The 24,366-nt window shown below is 44.5% G+C and overlaps 1 protein-coding gene across 1 annotated transcript in view; it reads right to left on the bottom strand.

Moving 5' to 3' along the window:
- bmp6 (bone morphogenetic protein 6) overlaps positions 1–24,366 on the bottom strand; it is a 168,251-nt gene that overhangs the window by 103,004 nt on the left and 40,881 nt on the right. The window contains exon 2 of the mRNA XM_063055600.1: positions 787–979. Within this exon, the coding sequence (XP_062911670.1) occupies positions 787–979 (193 nt within the window). The remainder of the gene's footprint in view (positions 1–786; positions 980–24,366) is intronic.

The following is a 24,366-nucleotide window of genomic DNA, read 5'->3' as shown; positions in this document are numbered from 1 at the left end:
TTATTTTTTGTATTTACTTAGAGATAAAGCATGGCAACAGGCCTTTCCGGCCCAAAGAGCCCGTGCCACTCAATTACACCCATGTGACCAATCAGCCTACCAACACGTACGTTGTTGGAATGGAATGTGGGCGGGCGGGGGGAGAAACTGGAGCACATGGAGGAAACCCACACCGTCACAGGGAGAACAGTTTACACAAACCCATCAGCTGAACCTCAACAGATATCCATACTGGACAATTTCACAGATTTACTACACTCCAAGTGAAGTTTCTCCTTGTCTCACTTACTCAACAATGGATTCCTCTTGCACTATCATGGGCTTCTTTGATTATTTCCCCTTTTTTTGTACTAAGGTCTTGCTTTTTTTTGCATCTTTTTTCTCTCTTTATGGCTGTACAATTTACTTTGTGTGTTGCCCGTACCAACGTGCCTGCAAAGTTACTGCATGCAGGTTTCGCATTGTACGGTACCTCAGTATACTTGTGCATGTGACAATAAACTCAACTTGATGTGATTTGACCAAAAGCTTTTGAGATTCCCTGATCAAGGGGGAACATTTTCCCCACGTCTGTCCCATTGAGTGCTTCAAAACCTTTGTAAGTTTCAAACTGTCAATCTTCCAAGATTTGGAGAAAGGAGGCCTGACTCACTCAGTCTCTTCTGATGTCAAATAAGACATCGTTTTACCCATTTCATTACAGAACTGTCCAGAGCCCAGCAAAAGTGTGCGAGGGTCAGGGGAGTGGAGTGGATGGGTCAGTTGAAATGAGTAAGATAAACCTACCTGTCTGCATTTTCACGCAACACCTGGTAGATGCCAATCTCAAATGTCTCGTTTTCAAAGCGGCTTCTGACCCACTCCTTGTAAATTCGGAACTCTGCAGCCGTGACAGCTTCTCCCTCTGGAATTTGGGACAGATTAAATTTGTACTCCTGTCGGTGTGGCTGGTAAAGAGTAAAGTCTTCTTCCTGCTCAACTGCAAGGAAAAGAAATTAAAAATTAAATGAATGCACCAACACTACACAGGGTTATACAGTAGCCTCCCTTGATCCAGAAGAAAATCCAATCTCCTACAAATTCTCCCATACACATTGAGAGATATTTTCATGCTAGTATGATGTTATATGGTATTAACAATTAGATATTGCATAAAATTTCATTGGCTTGATTATTGGTAGTCAGGATGAATATTCGATGAAATGAAAGAATTGTAGGAAGAGTATCCAAAGTGATATGACATGGATAGTTATGAAAAAGAAATGGCTCCAATTTACAGAAAAATAGCCTGGTACATGTTCTTGGGAAGGGAACCTTTACATTACCCAGGGACTACTTGTAGATATATTTATTTATTTATTTTTGGCATGTGCCTGTGTGTGTGTCAGTGTGTGCACGTCTGCGTGTGCGTGCGTGAGTCCGTGATGATGTCTTTTTCATGGCTTTTTACAAGGCGCGGAGCGAGAGTGAGACAGTGTGGCGCACCACTCCTCACAGACATTTTCGCAGTATTTTCCCTTTTACTTTTACAAGGTCGAATTGCAACCTCGACACTCAACCCGGCACGGATGGAAAGCATACTCAGGAGCGGACCCGACTAGTTTCGAACCCGGGAACCTCCGCTCCTGGGTCCAATACCAATGTCGTTGCGCCACCAGCCGGCCCTGTAAATATATTTATAAATATTTCCAAACAGCACCCAAACAATACCCAACGAGGATTTGTACTCAATGTTGTTAATCCTTGATAAACATATATCACGGACGAATGCAGGTGAATGGAACACTTAACTTTGTGGAAGACCACCGAATGGTAGCTACCTTATGTCATTTGGCAAGGAAGAAAATAAACTGCAGATGCCGGAATTCCAAAACAAAACCAGAAAGTACTAGCAATACACTGTGGGGTCAGGCAGCAACTCGAGGAAGAAACCTTAGAATTCCATCCCTTTATCACCACCTCTCTGTTCCTCTCATCAAAACCACTAACATAAGTCATAGTCAGAGGCATAAACAGGCATGGAGACATGTCCTTTGGCCCATCAACCAGCTATTTATACTAGCTGTACAATTTCTTTTATTCTCCTTGCATTGACATCAATTTCCCCCTCACCCCAGTTTCTACCAATCACCTACACATTGGGGACAATATACTTTGGCCAGTTACCTACCACCTTGCACATCTACAGGTGTGAGGGGAAACTGAAGGAAGCGCACACAGTCTCAAGGAGAACATATGAACTCCACACAGAGTGTCTGAATTGAACTCAGTCTTCGTCGCTATAAGCTGCAGCTCTTCTAGCCGAAATGTTTCACTACAGTATTGTTCAGCTGTCTGTTGAACTGTGCGGAGATGTGGGAGACCGGATGGGAGTCTCTTTAAAAGTTATGATTGCATTTGCCTGCACCATCCTTCGGCTCTGACATTCCAAGTCATAATGACTCACTGTGTTAGGGAGTTACTCCCTCACATCACCTTTCTGCTGATCACTATCAATCTGCGCCCTCTGTCTCTCGACCCTCCTGTTTGGCCAAGCATGAGCTTTACTGAAGCCCACCACCATTTCCTTAGGTAGCTTTTCAGGTTTTCCATTAAAAAAAAATAGAACCACTGCTCTACTCAGGTTGGTGTGCCCAGATGGTTATGTAAACTAAATTACTGCTGTCGGCCTCATGTTTAAGTACTGAACAGAGCAGCCACAGGACAAAGAGTAGACAAGAGCTGCAGTGGGAATTGGGGAGAAAGGGGAAGGAAGATGGAGAAGGAACCATCTTAGTTCCAGCTCAATGTGCTTCGACTACAAATCACTCCCCAGAGAGAATAAAGGTTTCTCATCTTATTTATTTTCCAGCTCTTCTCACAAGTCAATTACCAAATCTCTTAAACTGTCACAATCTCTTATTTAATCATCACTAAGTTCACTCAAAACAAATTACAGTGGATTCCGGTTAATTGGGACACTTTGGGGTCAGTACATTTTGTTCGAATTAAGTGGCAGACCCAATTAGCTGAAGCTTCGTGGAAATAGTTAAAAAAGGTATAAAAAGGTCAAACTGAGTAAAATTATGTACTTAAATGAAATACAGAAGATTAGAACACTTCCAATGGTACTATAGTACGATAAAACCGTGCATTAGTTTTTAGTAGTTATTGATGGAGGAATTCAGTGTACACTGTTGTGTTCTTTTGATTTATAAATGAACAAAATCAGCGCAGACACCTAGTGCAGATAATGGGCCGTCTTCATACAATGCTTTCAAAGATTGCATCCATCAAATCTTAATTTTCATTGTAACATTTCAAAATGATTGCTGATACCTTCTAGATCTTCGTAGTTCCTAACTTGCTGAAGGAGTGAAATTGTTTCCTTTTCGCTCCTGGCCTTTTAGCACATCTCCAAGTCATTACCTGCACCAGGTGCCCGCGCTGATTTTGTTCAATTGCAGTCAATTAAACAAACACGACAGCATACACTGGATGAATTCCTCTGTCCATAACTATTAGGAATTAATACAGTTTTATAGTACTGTAGTACCATTGGTAGTGTTCTGATTTGTTCTGTATTTCATTTAAATACACAATTTGTTACTTAGTTAAATGGTACTTTACCCTTTTTATAACTTCCAGCTATTTCCATGAAACTTCAGCTAATTTGGGCAGCAGCTAAATTGGGCCAAAACACACTACTCCCGATGTGTCCCAATTAACTGGAATCCACTAAACACCAACATTACCAACTTAATTTCAGCAATTTCCAAGTTAGTACCTCATCACTTTTTATAAATGGCTGATTTTGCCAAATGCTGGAAACAAACAGAAAAGGGACTAAGAATTAAACAACATAAAAAGCAAGGAATTCATGCTCTAACTGTATGATAAACAGACTTCTGAACAAATGAGGATTCCACTTTATGCATTTTCATCCATGGTCTCAAATACGTATTCACTCTGTACAAATGAATCCCCTTCAAAGAAAAAGGACAAAATTCTCACTGTGAAAATATATTCTCCCTCCTGCTCCAGTTGTACACAACCATCTGCTAGCAGGAAACCCTAACATCCATGTTAGAGTCAAGCAGAGGCCACTAGGGATGAGCAGATTCCACTAATGCCCCTGGAACAGTGGTCCCCACTGGGCCGCGAGCATGCGCAGAAACAATATGTTTGGCGATATGAAACGATATGAGTCAGCTACACCTCTCCTCGTTCCCTGTCATGCACTGTTGAACTTGAACACCCCCACCCCCCTGTTGGCTGGTCCGCAAGAATATCATCAATATTAAACCAGTCCGCGGTGCGCAAAAGGTTGGGGACCCCTGCCCTAGAAGACATTAAAGACAGAGTCAGGTTTTTAAACAACAGTTTGATGGCTTCATATACAGGGTAACAAACTGGTTGTGTTTTCAAAGGCATCCTTAAGTTGACAGTTCTGCAAGTTGGAAAATACACAAAGATCACTTGATATGGTACCTTTCATTATAGTACTGTAAAATCCCTGTGAGCACATGGGTTTCCTCCAGATGCTCCTGTTTCCTCCCACATTTCAAAGGCATGTGGGTCAGTAAATTATCAGTGACTGCTGCAAATTGCCCCAGATATATAGAGGTGAGTGGTAGAATCTGTGGGGCATTGATGGGTATGTGGAGAATTCAATGGCGCTCGTGCAGGATTAATGTAAGTGGATAGTTGGCGGTCAACATAGATTCTGTGGGGGTTAAAATGAGGCTGTTAGCACATAATGTAATCAAGGTACCAAGGCCACTGGTCATTTCAGTGATTAGCTGCAAGTCATACAGTACCCATGAAACAGTTTCCAATTTTACACGAGATCAGTAAGCCTGGAGGTCAGATGATGAAATGCGATAAATTCTCCTTGTAACATACATCAAAGTTGCTGGTGAACGCAGCAGGCCAAGCAGCATACTATAGGAAGAGGCGCAGTCGACGTTTCAGGCCGAGACCCTTCATCAGGACTAACTGAAGGAAGAGTGAGTAAGGGATTTGAAAGCTGGAGGGGGAGGGGGAGATGCAAAATGATAGGAGAAGACAGGAGGGGGAGGGATAGAGCCGAGAGTTGGACAGGTGATAGGCAAAAGGGGATACGAGAGGATCATGGGACAGGAGGCCTAGGGAGAAAGACGGGGGGGGGGGGGGTGACCCAGAGGATGGGCAAGAGGTATATTCAGAGGGACAGAGGGAGAAAAAGGAGAGTGAGAGAAAGAATGTGTGCATAAAAATGAGTAACAGCTGGGGTACGAGGGGGAGGTGGGGCCTAGCGGAAGTTAGAGAAGTCAATGTTCATGCCATCAGGTTGGAGGCTACCCAGACGGAATATAAGGTGTTGTTCCTCCAACCTGAGTGTGGCTTCATCTTTACAGTAGAGGAGGCCGTGGATAGACATGTCAGAATGGGAATGGGATGTGGAATTAAAATGTGTGGCCACTGGGAGATCCTGCTTTCTCTGGCGGACAGAGCGTAGATGTTCAGCAAAGTGGTCTCCCAGTCTGCGTCGGGTCTCACCAATATATAAAAGGCCACATCGGGAGCACCGGACGCAGTATATCACCCCAGTCGACTCACAGGTGAAGTGATGCCTCACCTGGAAGGACTGTTTGGGGCCCTGAATGGTGGTAAGGGAGGAAGCGTAAGAGCATGTGTAGCACTTGTTCCGCTTACACGGATAAGTGCCAGGAGGGAGATCAGTGGGGAGGGATGGGGGGGACGAATGGACAAGGGAGTTGTGTAGGGAGCGATCCCTGCGGAATGCAGAGAGAGGGGGGGAGGGAAAGATGTGCTTAGTGGTGGGATCCCGTTGGAGGTGGCGGAAGTTACAGAGAATAATATGTTGGACCATGAGGCTGGTGGGGTGGTAGGTGAGGACCAGGGGAACCCTATTCCTAGTGGGGTGGTGGGAGGATGGAGTGAGAGCAGATGTACGTGAAATGGAGGAGATGCGTTTAAGAGCAGAGTTGATAGTGGAGGAAGGGAAGCCCCTTTCTTTAAAAAATGAAGACATCTCCCTCGTCCTAGAATGAAAAGCCTCATCCTGAGAGCAGATGCGGCGGAGACGGAGGAATTGCGAGAAGGGGATGGCGTTTTTGCAAGAGACAGGGTGAGAAGAGGAATAGTCCAGATAGCTGTGAGAGTCAGTAGGCTTATAGTAGATATCAGTGGATAAGCTGTCTCCAGAGACAGAGACAGAAAGATCTAGAAAGGGGAGGGAGGTGTCGGAAATAGACCAGGTAAACTTGAGGGCAGGCTGAAAGTTGGAGGCAAAGTTAATAAAGTCAACGAGTTCTGCATGCGTGCAGGAAGCAGCGCCAATGCAGTCGTCGATATAGCGAAGGAAAAGTGGGGGACAGATACCAGAATAGGCACGGAACATAGATTGTTCCACAAACCCAACAAAAAGGCAGGCATAGCTAGGACCCATACGGGTGCCCATAGCTACACCTTTAGTTTGGAGGAAATGGGAGGAGCAAAAGGAGAAATTATTAAGAGTAAGGACTAATTCCGCTAGACGGAGCAGAGTGGTGGTAGAGGGGAACTGATTAGGTCTGGAATCCAAAAAGCATAGAGCTTTGAGACCTTCCTGATGGGGGATGGAAGTATATAAGGACTGGACATCCATGGTGAAAATAAAGCGGTGGGGGCCAGGGAACTTAAAATCATCGAAAAGTTTAAGAGCGTGAGAAGTGTCACGAACATAGGTCGGAAGGGATTGAACAAGGGGTGATAAAACAGTGTCGAGGTATGCAGAAACGAGTTCGGTGGGGCAGGAGCAAGCTGAGACAATAGGTCGGCCAGGACAGGCAGGTTTGTGGATCTTGGGTAGGAGGTAGAAACGGGAAGTGCGGGGTGTGGGAACTATAAGGTTGGTAGCAGTGGATGGGAGATCCCCTGAGCGGATAAAGTCGTTGATAGTGTGGGAGACAATGGCCTGGTGCTCCTTAGTGGGGTCACGATCGAGGGGTAAATAAGAGGAGGTATCCGCGAGTTGTCGCTGTGCCTCGGCAAGGTAGAGGTCAGTACGCCAGACTACAACAGCACCCCCTTTATCAGCGGGTTTAATAATAAGGTTAGGATTAGTGCGGAGGGAGTGGAGAGCAGAGCGTTCCGAAGGAGTGAGGTTGGAATGGGAACAAGGTGCGGTGAAGTCGAGACGGTTGATGTCCCGTCGGCAGTTGGCAATAAAGAGATCCAGAGCAGGCAGAAGACCAGAGCGGGGTGTCCATGAAGAAGAGGAGGGTTGAAGACGGGAGAAGGGGTCATCGGTGGGGGTGGAAGAGTCCTTGCCGAAGAAGTAGGCTCGGAGACGGAGACAGCGGAAGAAAAGTTCCGCATCGTGGCGAACACGGAAAAGCAGGATCTCCCAGTGGCCACACATTTTAATTCCACATCCCATTCCCATTCTGACATGTCTATCCACGGCCTCCTCTACTGTAAAGATGAAGCCACACTCAGGTTGGAGGAACAACACCTTATATTCCGTCTGGGTAGCCTCCAACCTGATGGCATGAACATCGACTTCTCTAACTTCCGCTAATGCCCCACCTCCCCCTCGTACTCCATCTGTTACTTATTTTTATACACACATTCTTTCTCTCACTCTCCTTTTTCTCCCTCTGTCCCTCTGAATATACCCCTTGCCCATCCTCTGGGTCCCCCCCCCCGTCTTTCTCCCCGGACCTCCTGTCCCATGATCCTCTCGTATCCCCTTTTGCCTATCACCTGTCCAGCTCTCGGCTCTATCCCTCCCCCTCCTGTCTTCTCCTATCATTTTGCATCTCCCCCTCCCCCTCCAGCTTTCAAATCCCTTACTCACTCTTCCTCCAGTTAGTCCTGACGAAGGGTCTCGGCCTGAAACGTCGACTGCGCCTCTTCCTATAGATGCTGCTTGGCCTGCTGCGTTCACCAGCAACTTTGATGTATGTTGCTTGAATTTCCAGCATCTGCAGAATTCCTGTTGTTTGCGTTTAAATTCTCCTTGTGATGGATTACGATTCTGCTGTTTGACTGCTTTGCTTTATTTCATGAAGCAGTAAATTAAGCTGATGGTTCAGTCTGGGCCAAAAACCAGGGGCTGATCTTTCAAAAGCAGCAGCACTGCCTCAGCTAGAACGCCCATTAATGGCCTACTACTCCTCTTCCTTGTCCGAAAGCTACAGGCAAAAACACAGTGACTGTAAGATAAGACCAATATGGCGTTGGGCTTTTGGCTCCAATTTACCCAGAGCATAGCATCCAACAATTGATTTTCAGAAGGTTGCACAATGGCGGTCAATTCCTTTGGTAGATAGCAGTTGAATGAAAAACACATTCATTGTCGTGGGTTACAATTTTCCATCTGATCTTCCAGCGGTTCATTGATGCTATTAGTTCCAGAGTTCGAAGTTCAATTCCAGCACTGCCTGTAGGAGTTAGTACACTCTCCCCGTGAACTGTGTGTGTTTCCTCTGGGTGGTTCGTTTCCTCACGCATTTCAAAGGCACACTGGTTAGCATGCTAATTGGTCAGTGTACTTGTCCTGCAATTAGGCTAGTGTTGAAATACGTGGGCTTTAGGACTAGAAGGACCTGTTCCACACTGTATCTCCAAATAAAATAAATCCCATTCTCACAAGTTCCACAGGAAACTTGCGCTCTTAATTGTTAACATTTGATTTGGACGCATTTTCTGTTCAGAATTTTTCCAGGAAATTCAGAACTAAATGGCTTCACTTTACTGGAAGGTTTTTAGTCCATCCTGGGATCTCCAGGAATCCAGTAACGGGGATTCCAGCTAGTGGAGGCTAGCGTGTGGGAAAGAGGTACCAAAGGGACATGCCCATGGGACATGAAGCTGAGGAGAGTACAATGGGGATAGAACGTGGCACAGAGCAATCTTCACTGCTTTTATTAACAGCTGCACAGCCATGACACTAAACCAAAAAAAATCACTCACTGCATAGTTATGCAGCACAGAAACCATCTTCCCAGTCAACTTTTCCAATTCTGACTGTCAATTGTCCATCCACTTTCACCCCATTTACCAAAATCCTGGTCCATAACCTTCTTAGCAAAGGAGCAAGCAAACCAAATTGTCTTGCTGATTTTCATCCCACCTCAAAATAATCAGGAATTGTGTTACAAAGACCGCAGCAAATATCCTTCCTACTAAAAGGTTTATTTACCCAGTCTGAATTATTAGTTTATTGATATTTCCTCTCCATATTGCAACTGTGGAAAGGCAGGCAGACAGTTCGAGGGCCAAAGTGAGATCAATTTAAAAGTCATAGAGCATAGAAACAGGACCTAAGCCACCCTGACCTAGTCTCATTTGCCTGTACTTGACCCATATCCCTTTAATCCTTTCCTATACATGTACCCATTCGTTTAGTTAGAGATTGGAGGGGCTCCACGGTAGACAGTGATCCAAGAGCTTGGGCCATGCTGCCTAGTGGGTTAGTGAGTTCGGACAAAGATCATGAGCCCCACAGGAGACAAGACAGGTCAGAAACCCTAACGAGGACTCGAGTTGGCTTCCAGGGATTGGGAATCAGGGAAGAGCCTGCAAATTGTGCAGATACACAGTATGCAGCACCACAAACACTTACTTTGTTTATTTATTTATTGAGATACAGTTCAGAGTAGGCCCTTCTCGCCCTTTGAGCCACGCCACCCAGCAAACCCCCGATTTAATCTGAGACTCATCACAGGACAACTATTAACTGACCAACCTGTCGTCTTTGGACTGTGGGAGGAAACTGGAGCACCCAGAGAAACCTACGTGGCCATGGGGAAGAGCATACAAACTCCTTACAGTTGGCTTCTGTGCAACCAGTGACTGGTGGGCTTTGGATTCGTGAACTCATTTCTTCCATGACGCCATACACTCACGAACAATACACATACAGGCTGATCAGGACAAGTCTGATTGTCAGCGGGAGCAGCATTCCAGCATTTCAACCCATTATAGCACCTGGTCACAACTTAAAGTACAGAATCATACTGCAGGGGAATAGATCCTTCGGCCCATCAAGTCCATGCTGACCAACAGAACAAATCCCTTTGTACTGGAAATCAAATAAAAAAAACTGCCGATGCCAGAAATCTGAAACAAAAACTGAAAATGCTGACAAAACTTGAGTCAACAGTATCTGTAGAAATAGAAACAATCAAAATTTTGGATGTATGGACAGAACCTAGAACATATAAATTTACGGAACATTATAGGCCCTTCGGCTCACAATGCTGTGCCGACCATGTAACCTACTCTAGAAACTGCCTAGAACTCCCCTACCACATAGCCCTCTATTTTTCTAAGCTCCATGTACCTATCAAGTCTCTTAAGAGACCCTATTGCATCCATCTCTACCAATGTCGCCGGCAGTGCATTCCACACACCCACCACTCTCTGTGTGGAAAAAATTACCTCTGATATCTCCCTTGTACCTACTTCCAAGCACTAGTCATTGCCTGACCTGCCAAATCTTTTCAACATTCCCTGTTTTTGTTTCATTTTCATCAAATTTCATCCAAATCACCTCAATTCTCTTGGAAGCTAATCAGGAGGAAACTGGGGCATCATATGGTCACAATGAACGTGCAAACTCTGCACAGGCAGCATGCAAGATTAGGTTACAGGAGCAGGGAGAGTGGAAAAGAAAGGCCTGCATTTCAGTAATCCCACAAAGATTGTGGGGCAGACACCTTTGTTTCGTTACAGGACTCTATTCATATTTTGCCCTTCTCAATTTCAAAGGGTGCCTGAAGTCAGAATGAAGGTAAGGGAATGCAGATGCTGGAATCTGGAGCAAAATCACAACAAGCTGCAGGAACTCAGTGGATCAGGCAGTATGAATTTCTGATGGAGGTCCTGCATTGGGACACATTAGGGAGTTAAATGTGTGTACGTCAAAAGGTAGATGTTGAGATGCAAGCTGATGACTAAATTTTTAAGACATACACGAGTTTTCAGCACCCAAGGCCTCAGCAAAGCTCTTTTGAGAAATACCAGGCACAAACAGGAAATCTATTTCTATTTAATGGCCCAATCCAATCCTCTGCCAGACCTCGTGTTTAAAATTGGTTTCATTGAAGTCAATGGAACAAAAATTTCAAATGCGGATAAACTTCTAGCCGTTTGTGAAAAATTGCATCATCTGATATATTTCAAGGTATTCAGGAAGTGAAGTGGATATGATCAATTGGCAGAAGAGAGTTAAGGGGCTGGATGGTCTAATAGAAACATAGAAAACCTACAGCACAATACAGGCTCTTTGGTCCACAAAGCTGTGCCGAACATGTCCCTACCTTAGAAATTACTAGGCTTACCCATAGCCCTCTATTTTTCTAAGCTCCATGCACCTATCCAGAAGTCTCTTAAAAGACCCTATCGGATCCACCTCCACCACCGTTGCCAGCAGCCCATTCCAGGCACTCACCACTCTGAGTAAAAAACGTACCCCTGACATCTCCTCTGTACCTACTCCCCAGCACCTTAAATCTGTGTCCTCTTGTGGCAACCATTTCAGTCCTGGGAAAAAGCCTCTGACTATTCACACAATCAATGACTCTCATCATCTTATACACCTCTATCAGGTCACCTCTCATCCTCCGTTGCTCCAAGGAGAAAAGGCCAAGTTCACTCAACCTGTTGTCATAAGGAATGCTCCCCAATTCAGGCAACATTCTTGTAAATCTCCTCTGCACCTTTTCTATAGTTTCCACATCCTTCCTATAGTGAGGTGACCAGAACTGAGCACAGTACTCCAAGTGGGGTCTGACCAGGGTCCTGTATAGCTGCAACATTACCTCTCGGCTCCTAAATTCAGTTCCACGATTGATGAAGGCTAATACACCGTACCCCTTCTTAACCACAGAGTCAACCTGCACAGCTGCTTTGAGCGTCCTTTGGACTCAGACCCCAAGATCCCTCTGATCCTCCACACTGCCAAGAGTCTTACCATTAATACTATATTCTGCCATCATACTTGACCTACCAAAATGAACCACTTCACATTTATCTGGGTTGAACTCCATCTGCCACTTCTCAGCCCAGTTTTGCATCCTATCAATGTCCCACTGTAACCTCTGACAGCCCTCCACACTATCCACAACACCCCCAACCTTTGTGTCATCAGCAAACTTACTAACCCATCCCTCCACTTCCTCATCTAGATCATTTATAAAAATCATGAAGAGTAAGGGTCCCAGAACAGATCCCTGAGGCACACCACTGGTCACCGACCTCCATGCAGAATATGACGCATCTACAACCACTCTTTGCCCTCTGTGGGCAAGCCAGTTCTGCATCCACAAAGCAATGTCCCCTTGGATCCCATGCCTCCTTACTTTCTCAATAAGCCTTGCATGGGGTACCTTATCAAATGTCTTGCTGAAATCCATATACACTACATCTACTGCTCTTCCTTCATCAATGAGTTTAGTCACATCCTCAATTGGGCATTGACTGGTAAAATGAATAGTGAAACTGCAGGATTCCTGTGCCATAGCTGCAACAGTGGCAGATGGAATGCAAACTTTGCAAACTCAAAGCAGGAGGACATCCAAGAGGACCACAACCTTGTCGTAAGGTTGTGCAATAGAGGAACAGCAGTTATAATGGTGACTTCAATCTACATGTAGATTGGGTGAACCAAATTGGTAAAGGTGCTGAGGAAGAGGATTTCTTGGAACGTATGCGGGATGGTTTTTTGAACCAACATGTCGAGGAATCAACTAGAGAGCAGGCTATTCGGGACTGGGTTTTGAGCAATGAGGAAGGGTTAATTAGCAATCTTGTCGTGAGAGGCCCCTTGGGTAAGAGTGACCATAATATGGTGGAATTCTTCATTAAGATGGAGAGTGACATAGTTAATTCAGAAACAAAGGTTCTGAACTTAAAGAGGGGTAACTTTGAAGGTATGAGACATGAATTAGCTAAGATAGACTGGCAAATGACACTTAAAGGATTGACGGTGGATATGCAATGGCAAGCATTTAAAGGTTGCATGGATGAACTACAACAACTGTTCATCCCAGTTTGGCAAAAGAATAAATCAAGGAAGGTAGTGCACCCGTGGCTGACAAGAAAAATTAGGGATAGTATCAATTCCAAAGAAGAAGCATACAAATTAGCCAGAGAAAATGGCTCACCTGAGGACTGGGAGAAATTCAGATTTCAGCAGAGGAGGACAAAGGGCTTAATTAGGAAGGGGAAAAAAGATTATGAGAGAAAACTGGCAGGGAACATAAAAACGGACTGTAGAAGCTTTTATAGATATGTAAAAAGGAAAAGACTGGTAAAGACAAATGTAGGTCCCCTACAGACAGAAACAGGTGAATTGATTATGGGGAGCAAGGACATGGCAGACCAATTGAATAATTACTTTGGTTCTGTCTTCACTAAGGAGGACATAAATAATCTTCCAGAAATAGTAGGGGACAGAGGGTCCAGTGAGATGGAGGAACTGAGCGAAATACATGTTAGTAGGGAAGTGGTGTTAGGTAAATTGAAGGGATTGAAGGCAGATAAATCCCCAGGGCCAGATGGTCTGCATCCTAGAGTGCTTAAGGAAGTAGCCCAAGAAATAGCGGATGCATTAGTGATAATTTTTCAAAACTCGTTAGATTCTGGACTAGTTCCTGAGGATTGGAGGGTGGCTAATGTAACTCCACTTTTTAAAAAAGGAGGGAGAGAGAAACCAGGGAATTATAGACCGGTTAGCCTAATGTCGGTGGTGGGGAAACTGCTGGAGTCAGTTATCAAGGATGTGATAACAGCACATTTGGAAAGCGGTGAGATGATCGGACAAAGTCAGCATGGATTTGTGAAAGGAAAATCATGTCTGACGAATCTCATAGAATTTTTTGAGGATGTAACTAGTAGAGTGGATAGGGGAGAACCAGTGGATGTGGTATATTTGGATTTTCAAAAGGCTTTTGACAAGGTCCCACACAGGAGATTAGTGTGCAAACTTAAAGCACACGGTATTGGGGGTAAGGTATTGGTGTGGGTGGAGAATTGGTTAGCAGACAGGAAGCAAAGAGTGGGAATAAACGGGACCTTTTCAGAATGGCAGGCAGTGACTAGTGGGGTACCGCAAGGCTCAGTGCTGGGACCCCAGTTGTTTACAATATATATTAATGACTTGGATGAGGGAACTAAATGCAGCATCTCCAAGTTTGCGGATGACACGAAGCTGGGTGGCAGTGTTAGCTGTGAGGAGGATGCTAAGAGGATGCAGAGGGTCTTGGATAGGTTGGGTGAGTGGGCAAATTCAATTTAATGTGGATAAATGTGAAGTTATCCACTTTGGTGGCAAAAATAGGGAAACAGATTATTATCTGAATGGTGGCCAATTAGGAAAAGGGGAGGTGCAACGAGACCTGGGTGTCATTATACACCAGTCATTGAAAGTGGGCATGCAGTTACAGCAGGCGGTGAAAAAGGCGAATGGTATGCTGGCATTTATAGCGAGAGGATTCGAGTACAGGAGCAGGGAGGTACTACTGCAGTTGTACAAGGCCTTGGTGAGACCACACCTGGAGTATTGTGTGCAGTTTCGGTTCCCTAATCTGGGAAAGACATCCTTGCCATTGAGGGAGTACAAAGAAGGTTCACCAGATTGATTCCTGGGATGGCAGGACTTTCATATGAAGAAAGACTGGATGAACTGGGCTTGTACTCGTTGGAATTTAGAAGATTGAGGGGGGGATCTGATTGAAACGTATAAATCCTAAAGGGATTAGACAGGCTAGATGCAGGAAGATTGTTCCCGATGTTGGGGAAGTCCAGAACAAAGGGGCACAGTTTGAGGATAAAGGGGAAGCCTTTTAGGACCGAGATTAGGAAAAACTTCTTCACACAGAGTGTGGTGAATCTGTGGAATTCTCTGCCACAGGAAGCAGTTGAGGCCAGTTCATTGGCTATATTTAAGAGGGAGTTAGATATGGCCCTTGTGGCTACGGGGATCAGGGGGTATGGAGGGAAGGCTGGGGCGGGGTTCTGAGTTGGATGATCAGCCATGATCATAATAAATGGCGGTGCAGGTTCGAAGGGCCGAATGGCCTACTCCTGCACCTATTTTCTATGTTTCTATGTTTCTATCATTTGGAGGCTTGTGTGTCTCAATGACCCAGATAGCTACACTGGCTGGAATCAGGTTCTTGTGTTCTCTTACTCCATGTCAGCAAGACCAAGGAACTGATTGTAGAGGTCAGGGGAGAGAAACCAGAGGTCCATGAGCCAGTCCTCATTGGAGGACCAGGCATGGAGAGGGTCTGTAGCTTAAATTCCTGGTTGTCACCATCCCAGAGCACCAGTCCTGGACTCATCGTATAAATGTAATTGCGAAGAAAGCACAACAATGCCTCTACTTCCTTAGAGGGCTGCAGGAATTCGGCATGTCATCAAAAAACCTTGACAAACTTATATAAATGTGTAGTGGAAAGTGTATTGACTGGCTCATTACAGCCTGGTATTGGAACACCAATGCCTTTCAACAGAAAATCCCACAAAATGTAGTGGAAAACCCAGTACGTCATGGGTAAAGTCGTCCCAACCATTAAGCATATCTACTGTACATGAAACACTATTGTAGGAAAGCAGCATCTATCATCAAAGATCCTCACCACCCAGGCCATGTCCTTTTCTCACTGTTGTCACCAGGTAGAAGGTGCAGATGCCTCAGGACTCACACCACCAGGTTGAAGAACAGTTACTATCTCTCAACAATCAGGCTCTTGCACAAAAGAGGGTAACTACACTCATCTATTGAGATGTTCCCACAACCAATGATCAGATCAGAATCAGGTCTATTATCACCGGCATGTGATGTGAAACTTGTTAACTTAGCAGCAGCAGTTCAATGCAATACATAATCTAGAAGAAAAAATAAACAAGTAAATCAATTACAGTAAACATATAATGAATAGATTAAAAAATCATGCAAAAACAAAACTAATATATATTTAAAAAGTGAGGTAGTATTCACGAGTTCAATGTCCATTTAGGAATCGGATGGCAAAGGGGAAGAAGCTATTCCTGGATCGCTGAGTGTGTGCCTTCAGACTTCTGTACCTCCTACCTGATGGTAACAGTGAGAAAAGGGCATGCCCTGGGTGCTGGAGGTCCTTAATAATGGACGTTACCTTTCTGAGACACTGCTCCCTGAAGATGTCCTGTGTACTTTGTAGGACAGTACCCAAGATAGAGCCAACTAAATTTACAACCCTCTGCAGCTTCTTTCTGTCCTGTGCAGTAGCCCCCCCACACCCATACCAGACGGTGATGCAGCCTGTCAGAATGCTCTCCACAGTACACCTATACAGGTTTCCCCCGCTACTCGAAAGTAGAGCGTTCCTATGAAACCTTTCGTAAGCCGAAATGATGTAAAGCGAAGAAGCAATTACCATCAATTTATATGGGAAAGTTTTTTGAGCATTCCCAGACCCAAAAAAAACCTACCAAATCATACCAAATAGCACATAAAACCTAAAAAAAAAGGGCACGTACATACATGCGCACACACCTGCCTGCGCAAGGTTTCACGGTCATGGTAGCCTTTCTCGGGTAAACACAAGTTTAAAGTGGGCGCCTTTTTTCTATATAAAGTAGAAATAATGTATGTACAGTGTAGTTTCACTTACTAGAATCTGGAAGATTTAGCCGAAAACCGATTTGTAGGAAAAAAAAATCGGCACGTACACGTATGCGCACACACCTACACGCGCAAGGCTTCACGGTCATGGTAGACTTTCTCGGGGTAAACACAAGTTTAAAGCGGGTGCCTTTTTTTGTAAAAGCGAAAATCCTCCGGATTTCTTTCAGTTAGCGAAAACAGGTACTAATGTAGGTCTTTCGTAAAAGCAAAGTGGCGTAAAGCAAACTTTCGTAAAGTGGGGGACACCTGTATAAGTTTTTGAGTGTATTTGTTGACATACCAAATCTCTTCAAACTCTTAATGAAGTATAGTCGCCGTCTTGCCTTCTTTATAACTGCATCGATATGTTGGGACCAGGTTAGGTCCTCAGAGACCTTGACACCCAGGAACTTGAAACTGCTCACTCTCTCCACTTCTGATCCCTCTATTAGGATTGGTATGTGTTCCTTCGTCTTACCCTTCCTGAAGTCCACAATCAGCTCTTTCATCTTACTGACGTTGAGTGCAAGGTTGTTGCTGTGTTACCACTCTATTAGTTGGTATATCTCGGTCCTGTACGCTCTCTCATCTCCATCTGAGATTCTGCCAACAATGGTTGTATCATCAGCAAATTCATGGATGGTATTTGAGCTATGCCCAGCCACACAGTCATGTGTATACAGAGAGTAAAGCAGTGGGCTAAGCACACACCCCTGAGGTGCATCAGTGTTGATCGTCAGTGAGGAGGAGATGTTATCACCAATCCACACAGATTGTGGTTTTCTGGTTAGGAAGTTGGGAATCCAATTGCAGAGGGAGGTACAGAGGCCCAGGTTCTATAACTTCTCAATCAGGATTGTGGGAATGATGGTATTAAATGCTGAGCTATAGTCAATGAACAGCATCCTCATATAGGTGTTTGTATAATCTAGGTGGTCTAAGGCTGTGTGAAGAGTCATTGAGATTGCAGCTGCCGTTGGCCTACTGATCTCAATTTAAGGACTCTTTATCTTGTTATTTCTTGCTTTCATTATTTGTTGCTATTTATTTATATTTGCATTTTTAGAGTTTCTAGTCTTCTGTGCTCTTGCCCTTTCATTGATCCTGTTTACAGTCACTATTCAATAGATCTGCTAAGTATGCCCACAGGACAAATATTAAGGTTGTAGTGGTGACATTAGATTAGATTAGATTATGAGGACACACAGTCCTCTTTTATTGTCATTTAGTAATGCATGCATTAAGAAATGATACAATTTGTTCCTCCAGAATGATATCACAGAAACACAAGAAAAGCCAAGACTAAAAAACTGACAAAAACCACATAATTACAACATACAGTTACAACAGTGCAAAGCAATACCGTATTTGATGAAGAACAGACCATGGTCATGGTAAAAAAAAAGTCTCAAAGTCTCTCGAAAGTCCCAACATCTCACGCAGACGGTTGAAGGGAGAAACTCTTCCTGCCATGAGTTTTCAGCACCGCAAACTTGCCGATGCTGCACCCTGGAAGCACCCGACCACAGTCCGACTCCGACTCTGTCCGAAAACTTCGAGCCTCCGACCAGCTCTCTGACACCGAGCACCATCTCTGCCGAGTGCTTCGACCCCGTCCCCAGCAACAGGCAATAGGCAAAGCTGAGGATTTGGGGCCTTCCCCTCCGGAGATTCTCAAGCGCACAGTAGCAACGGCAGCGAAGCGGGCATTTCAGAAGTTCCTCCAGATGTTCCTCCGTGCTTCTCACGTCAATCAGGATTGTGCACGGCCCCATTTAACAAATACGATATCAATTCAGAGCGGCCACGCGCACTGCGTCGTGCTGCCATCTTCCCCTCCCCAACTCATGTATGTACTCTGATAATAACTGTACCTTGATCCTGACTGGTCAAAATAAAGTTACGGGAACAGCAATGAAGAGTCCTCCTTTCTATATCTGTGTGCGACCGTACAAAGGTGAAGGACCATCATTGCTGCCCCAAACACCAGTGGCATAACAGGCTGTAAAGTAAAGCAGGACAGTTGTTTGTGTTTATACCTTTCTGATCATATCTCTTACTTCACAGAGCTGCTAAACAACAAATGCTGTTTACACCAGTGTGTATCTTGTCAGTGAATGACATTAACGCCACAGCAGTGAAAATTAGACTTTTGACAAATGTGTTAATGTGGCTGCAGTGATACTAATTTTTCGTAAATAAAGCCATTTTGCACATCATTAGAAATAAAAGCCAGGCTTCTTGGAGATGGCTGTCCAGAAAACAGATGGTGAACAGGGAGAGCAGATATACAAGCCTGCAAGTGAGGGATAGAGTGCAAGTAAATGCAAGAGGGGTTAAGCAACCCACACTCTCAAAGTCTCAAATAGCAAACAAATGGCGAGTTGTCAAAAAGGAATGCACATTTCAGTCTTTATCACTTTAACAGGGATTCCACTGGACTTAAAAGATTTAACACACCCTACAATGTCTGTTCACTTCCAAAACTTACTTGGATGAATAGATACTGCCAGCTGTACAGGACAGCCAGTTACATCTGTGATTCGGCTTCGAGATTTCAAAGGATTATGTTGTCTGACTTCCACGTTGTCATATCACCAGTTTTGGAAGAGCTAAGCTCTTCATTAATCTGGAATGACCATCCTGATCCTGGTTATCTCTGTCTCTCTCACACCACTAACCTCTACTGGCCTTGCTGAGCTTCAATCCATTGCATATTTTGAAGAAACTTGGAGTGACAGCCAAGATTTGGATCCCTCATTAATGTGTAGTCAAGTTGGCAAGAAAATAAGACAGAAATGATGAACTATCGACATCAGTAGCAGCTCATTATGCCACTTGGGCTGATTTACAATACAGTAGTGCAAAGTAGCACAGAAGGAATGTGCTCCGAGGTGCACATACCCCAGGTCTGGGGCCCGCAAGTCTACAAGCGAAGCTACAAGTTCATACTGATTCTTCTTCACATCCCCAGCCCTGTGCGTCAGTAAAGACGGGAAGCAGCCCACCACGAGCTTGAGCACAAAAAATACCCAGTCATGATTCAATCATTGAACCCACCCTGCTGAGACGGAGGTTCTAACAATGAATAACATTGAAGAGAATTGTAAAGATGCCACATCAGTTATTGCTCTCACATTTGCGCCAAGATTACTATAAGTGATTCTTTAGATATTTTGAAAGAGTTAGGGTTCGGGTTCCTCTTATGTCTTCCTCTTTCCATATATTTTAGATATTTTCTGATCTGATATAACAAAGACAAATTGTAAATGGTTTTGTGAACGACAGAGTCCTGTGTTTAAGTTGTTAATGCTCACTATTACTCCATTGGAAGGTAATTGTTATAAACTGAACAACGCAGCATCTAATCAATGTTTAAGGTCTCCTGTGGGACTTGAAGAAAATGCAGCAAAGTAGGATAGCTACAAAGAGCATGTCAGGCAGACAAAAGTAAATGGACTGCACAAGGAAGTGGGAAAGATAAAAGGCAAGTTGAAATTTTAAAAAGAGCACTAATCTGTGTGCTGTTGATAAAATAAATCTGATAATCCTGGAGAGTGACTCAGGACTGAGTAGCGTTGAGATTTACAATGCCAAAACTAACAAGAGAATATGACTTGCACCAGAAGTGAACAGCAAATTAAAACGGCATTGGATATTCGATCGGCCATTGGTGGGGCCAGTTAAAATGGTGCTAAACACAACTCCTTTGCTTGCATCTTTGCAAACAGCTTTATTTCCATCTTTGTTGTCTCTTCTTTTTCCTGTTTCAGGGTGTGGGGTGTTCTTTTGAAGACCATGACCTGGAGTTACACTCTGACCGGTTCTTTGCAGGAATGTGACATGCCCTCAGGGCCTCACAACCAGACGCTTTTTGATATCCCAAGCATGCGGCCTGGAAGACAGTGCACCTTCAGGGTTCCAGGATTTTGTGGCTCTGGGAACGTGCTGATCCTAGGCCAATACCCCTGACTGAAGCATTGCGGGAGAACACAGAACATCAGGAGCAGCGGGTTAGCGGCCGGGGGTTGTTTGCCCGGAGTTTGGAAAAAGCAGCACAACAGACTTTAAACATCTTAAACCAGTGAATTGTTTGTTATGTCTCCCCTCTCACTGTGAAATGGGAACACCCCTTTTTTCCCTATGAGAGAGAGCGAGAGAGAGAATGTTGAATTATCGGGTGAACAAGTAGTGTTTGGGGTACTGCAAGTCTGTCTTCATTGATGCTTGCTGCACGCTTAAGTGCTTGGTGGAGGGTGCTGGTGCTATTTGGTGGTGGGGGTGGAGTGGGGGTCGTTGATTTGCCGCTACTTGTGTGTTGGGGGGAGTTGGGGTTTCTTTGTGGTTTTAACTGTTACTCACTCTTTGGGGCACTCCTCTGTTTGTGAAGAAAAAGAATTTCACCATGTATATTGTATACATATCTGACATTAAATGCACCTATTGAAACCTATTGTTTCAGTCATTCCACAAAATGAGTCTGAACAGCATTTCAAAGATACAGAAACTGCAGATATCCAACTAAGAACTTGCCCTGGAGAAAGGAAAACTCCTATGGGAATATCATTTGTAGCAGTTAAATACAACAACCAACAAGTCACATTGGGCTTGTATATGGTAAAAACACGAGGCCCAGCATTTGGGGTCATGATTGGCTGAGACTACTACAAATCGATTGGAAATCCATCTGCCATTTGCTTCCCCTGCAACAGAGTCAATGGAAAGCCAACAGCAGTGTTCGAGCAACACACACAAAATGCCGGAGGGACTCAGCAGGCCAGGCAGCATCTATGGAAAAAAGTTCAGTTGGCGTTTCAGGCTGAAACCCTTTGGCAGGACTGGAGACACAAAAGCTGAGGAGTCAATTTGAAAAGTGGGGGGGGGGGGCGGCGGAATGAACGCCAGGGGATAGGTGAAACTTGGGGGGGGGTGGAGGGATGAAGCAAAAAGCCAGGAAGTTGCTTAATGAGAGAGACAGAAGGCAATGGAAGAAAGAAAAGGGGGGGGGGGGAGAAGCAGCAGAGGGAGGCGATGGACAGGCAAGGAGATAACATGAGAGAGGGAAAAGGGGATGGGAAATGGTAACGGGGGGGGGGGGATGGAGGGCATTACTGGAAGTTTGAGAAATCAATGTTCATGCCATCAGGTTGGAGGCTACCCAAACAGAATATAAGGTGTTGTTCCTTCAACCTAGGTGTGGCCTTATCCCAACAGTGGAGGAGGCCATTGTCAGTCATATCTGAATGGGAATGGAAAGTGGAATTAAAATGGGTGGCCACTGGGAGATCCCGCTTGTTCTGGTGGATGGAGCGTAGATGCTCGGCGAAGTGGTCTCCCAATCTACGTCGGGTCTCACCGACATACAAGAGGCCACACTGGGAGCACCAAAAACAGTATATGACCCCAACAGACTCACAGGTGAATGGTAGTGAGGGAGGAGGTGTAGGGGCAAGTGTAGCACTGTTCAAGGATGGCACTGGATGACTCAAACATATCAAGGGTAAAATAGCATTAAATGAAAATTCCACACCCAAGTTTTGCAAAGCACATCCTTATACTATCTATGATAAAGTAGCCGGTGAGCTAGATTACATGGAGACCAAAGGAATTTTTTCCAAAGTTAAGTGGAATGGTCAATACCAGTGGTCCCAGTAGCCAAGAAGAATGGGTCTTTCAGGATCTGTGGTGATTCTAAGATCATCCAGTACTGAATATAGGTCAATACACACTGTCCAGGACACAGGATATCTTTGCAAACTTTTCTGGAGGGAAACTTCAGCAAAGTGGACTTAGGTGTGCCCTATTTACAGAAGGACGTGGAAGATTCCAAAATGTATCTCACCATAAACACTCACCAAGGTCTTTATCTCTATAATAGGTTTATTTTTGGAGTAGCATCTGCATTCTGCAAGAAAGCTATGGACCAGGTACTTCAAGGCAGCCCAGGAACATCTCCAGAATCTCAAGACAGTGTTAAAAAGAATAGAAGACTGTGGGCCAAGGGCACAACACAACAATTGTGAATTCTTTAAACCAAGCATCACTTACTGTGGCCACACCATTGACACATGAGAATTAAACAAGTGTGCTGAGAAAATTCAAACAGCAGTGGATGCCCCAAGGCCAAAGGACATGTTAAATTTGTGGTGCTTCACTGTAAATCTTCACCACCTCCAGCTGCACTGTATAGAGGCGGTTTCAAACCACCCTCTCGCCAAACCCCATAACATCAGCAACAAAATCAAGTCAGGAGGCTGGTGTTATAGAGAGCAATTTAAATCCCAGGAACCACATGACCTTTTATAAACTGTTTGACCCCTATGCTCAAACATCCTTCTTTGCATCAAAAATATTGCTGAGACTTTGAAGCTCCCTAATCGTTCCCAGTTATCTTTCTCCTTCAATGAAGTTCAGTTGGATAAACATTAAGCAGAGTCACTGTCTGTCCACTGAATAGTGTTGTGCATTTAGTCTTTAGACCAAACAGCAGACAAATTACCCGTATTGTATTATTAACATTCAGGATTTCATTTTAAATGCACCAAGATTACACCAGATTTTCCTTCACCAATTTTGTCCAATATTTATGCTCAAGATTGTTAAACTTGATAAGTAATTCACAACCATCACTTACATATGTAACATTTTAAAAAATAGATTATTAGACACAAAAACATGTCTTGATGTCAAACTATGGAAGGCAGAAATCCCAAGTAAATTGTTCAAAGAGGCATGTTTTAGAAGGTGGCGGGGTCGGGGGGAGGGAGGTTTTAAAGGGAGCTTTGAGGCTTGGCAGCTGACAGTGTAGTTACCAAAGAGCTCAGAGATGTATAGCAGCAAGTACTGGAGGAATGCAGAGTGTAGGCCCTGAAGCCTACTGTGGTTCATGTATGGTGCCAAGGTTACAGATAATCTGGTTTATTTTTGGCCTGCTTCTGGGGAAGAGATGAAGGCATGAATGAGGAGTAATCAGTTTGAGGAACTTGGTAGGTCAAGCAGTACTTGGTAGGGGGAAGGGGGGAGGGAGAACGTTGATGACTCAGGCTGATACCCTGCACCAGGTGAAGTGGGGAGATGGCCAATATAATAGGGGAGAGGAAGGGAGGCAGTGATGAGACAGGAGGCTGCGGGATTGGTGGACTGAGGTGTTGTTAAAGATAGATTGCATCCAGGGAGGACAGAGGAGTGGAGAGCATGGAGTTTGGAGACAGAGGCACCATGATGATGATGTAGGAAGGCAACGAGGAAAAGGAGATGGTAGTGCAGCTCTCTCACAGCATCAGAAACCAGGGTTTAATCTTGACTTCTGGTCCTCTCTGTGCGGAGTTTTCACAATCTCCGATTCCCAAAGTGTACAGGTTGTCAGGTTAATTAACTGCTGTTAAGTTAACAAACAACAGTGTGTTGGTGAATGGCGGAATCTGGGGGGGTGGTGGTTGAAAAGAATAAGTTACTGGAAAAATGGATAATAGGACTTCCCTGTGAACTGGCATAGACACAATGGGCCAAATGGCCTCCTCCTACATCATAAGGATGTATGTAGCTAATGCAATGGTCAGGGAAAGGAGTTGGTGAACGGAAAAAAATGATGGATTCATTCAAAAGAGCTATAAAGTATACAGCAGGGAAAAAAGCCCTTTCCCCTAACCTGTCCATGTTGACCACTGCATGCACCAAGCTCGTCCCATTTGCCCCTGTTTGGCTCCTATTCCTTTAAACCTTTCATATCCACATATTTA

This window comes from Mobula hypostoma, chromosome 1, assembly GCF_963921235.1.
Source record: "Mobula hypostoma chromosome 1, sMobHyp1.1, whole genome shotgun sequence".
Classification (NCBI taxonomy): Eukaryota; Metazoa; Chordata; class Chondrichthyes; order Myliobatiformes; family Myliobatidae; genus Mobula; species Mobula hypostoma.
This window is presented reverse-complemented; position numbering and strand designations above follow the sequence as displayed.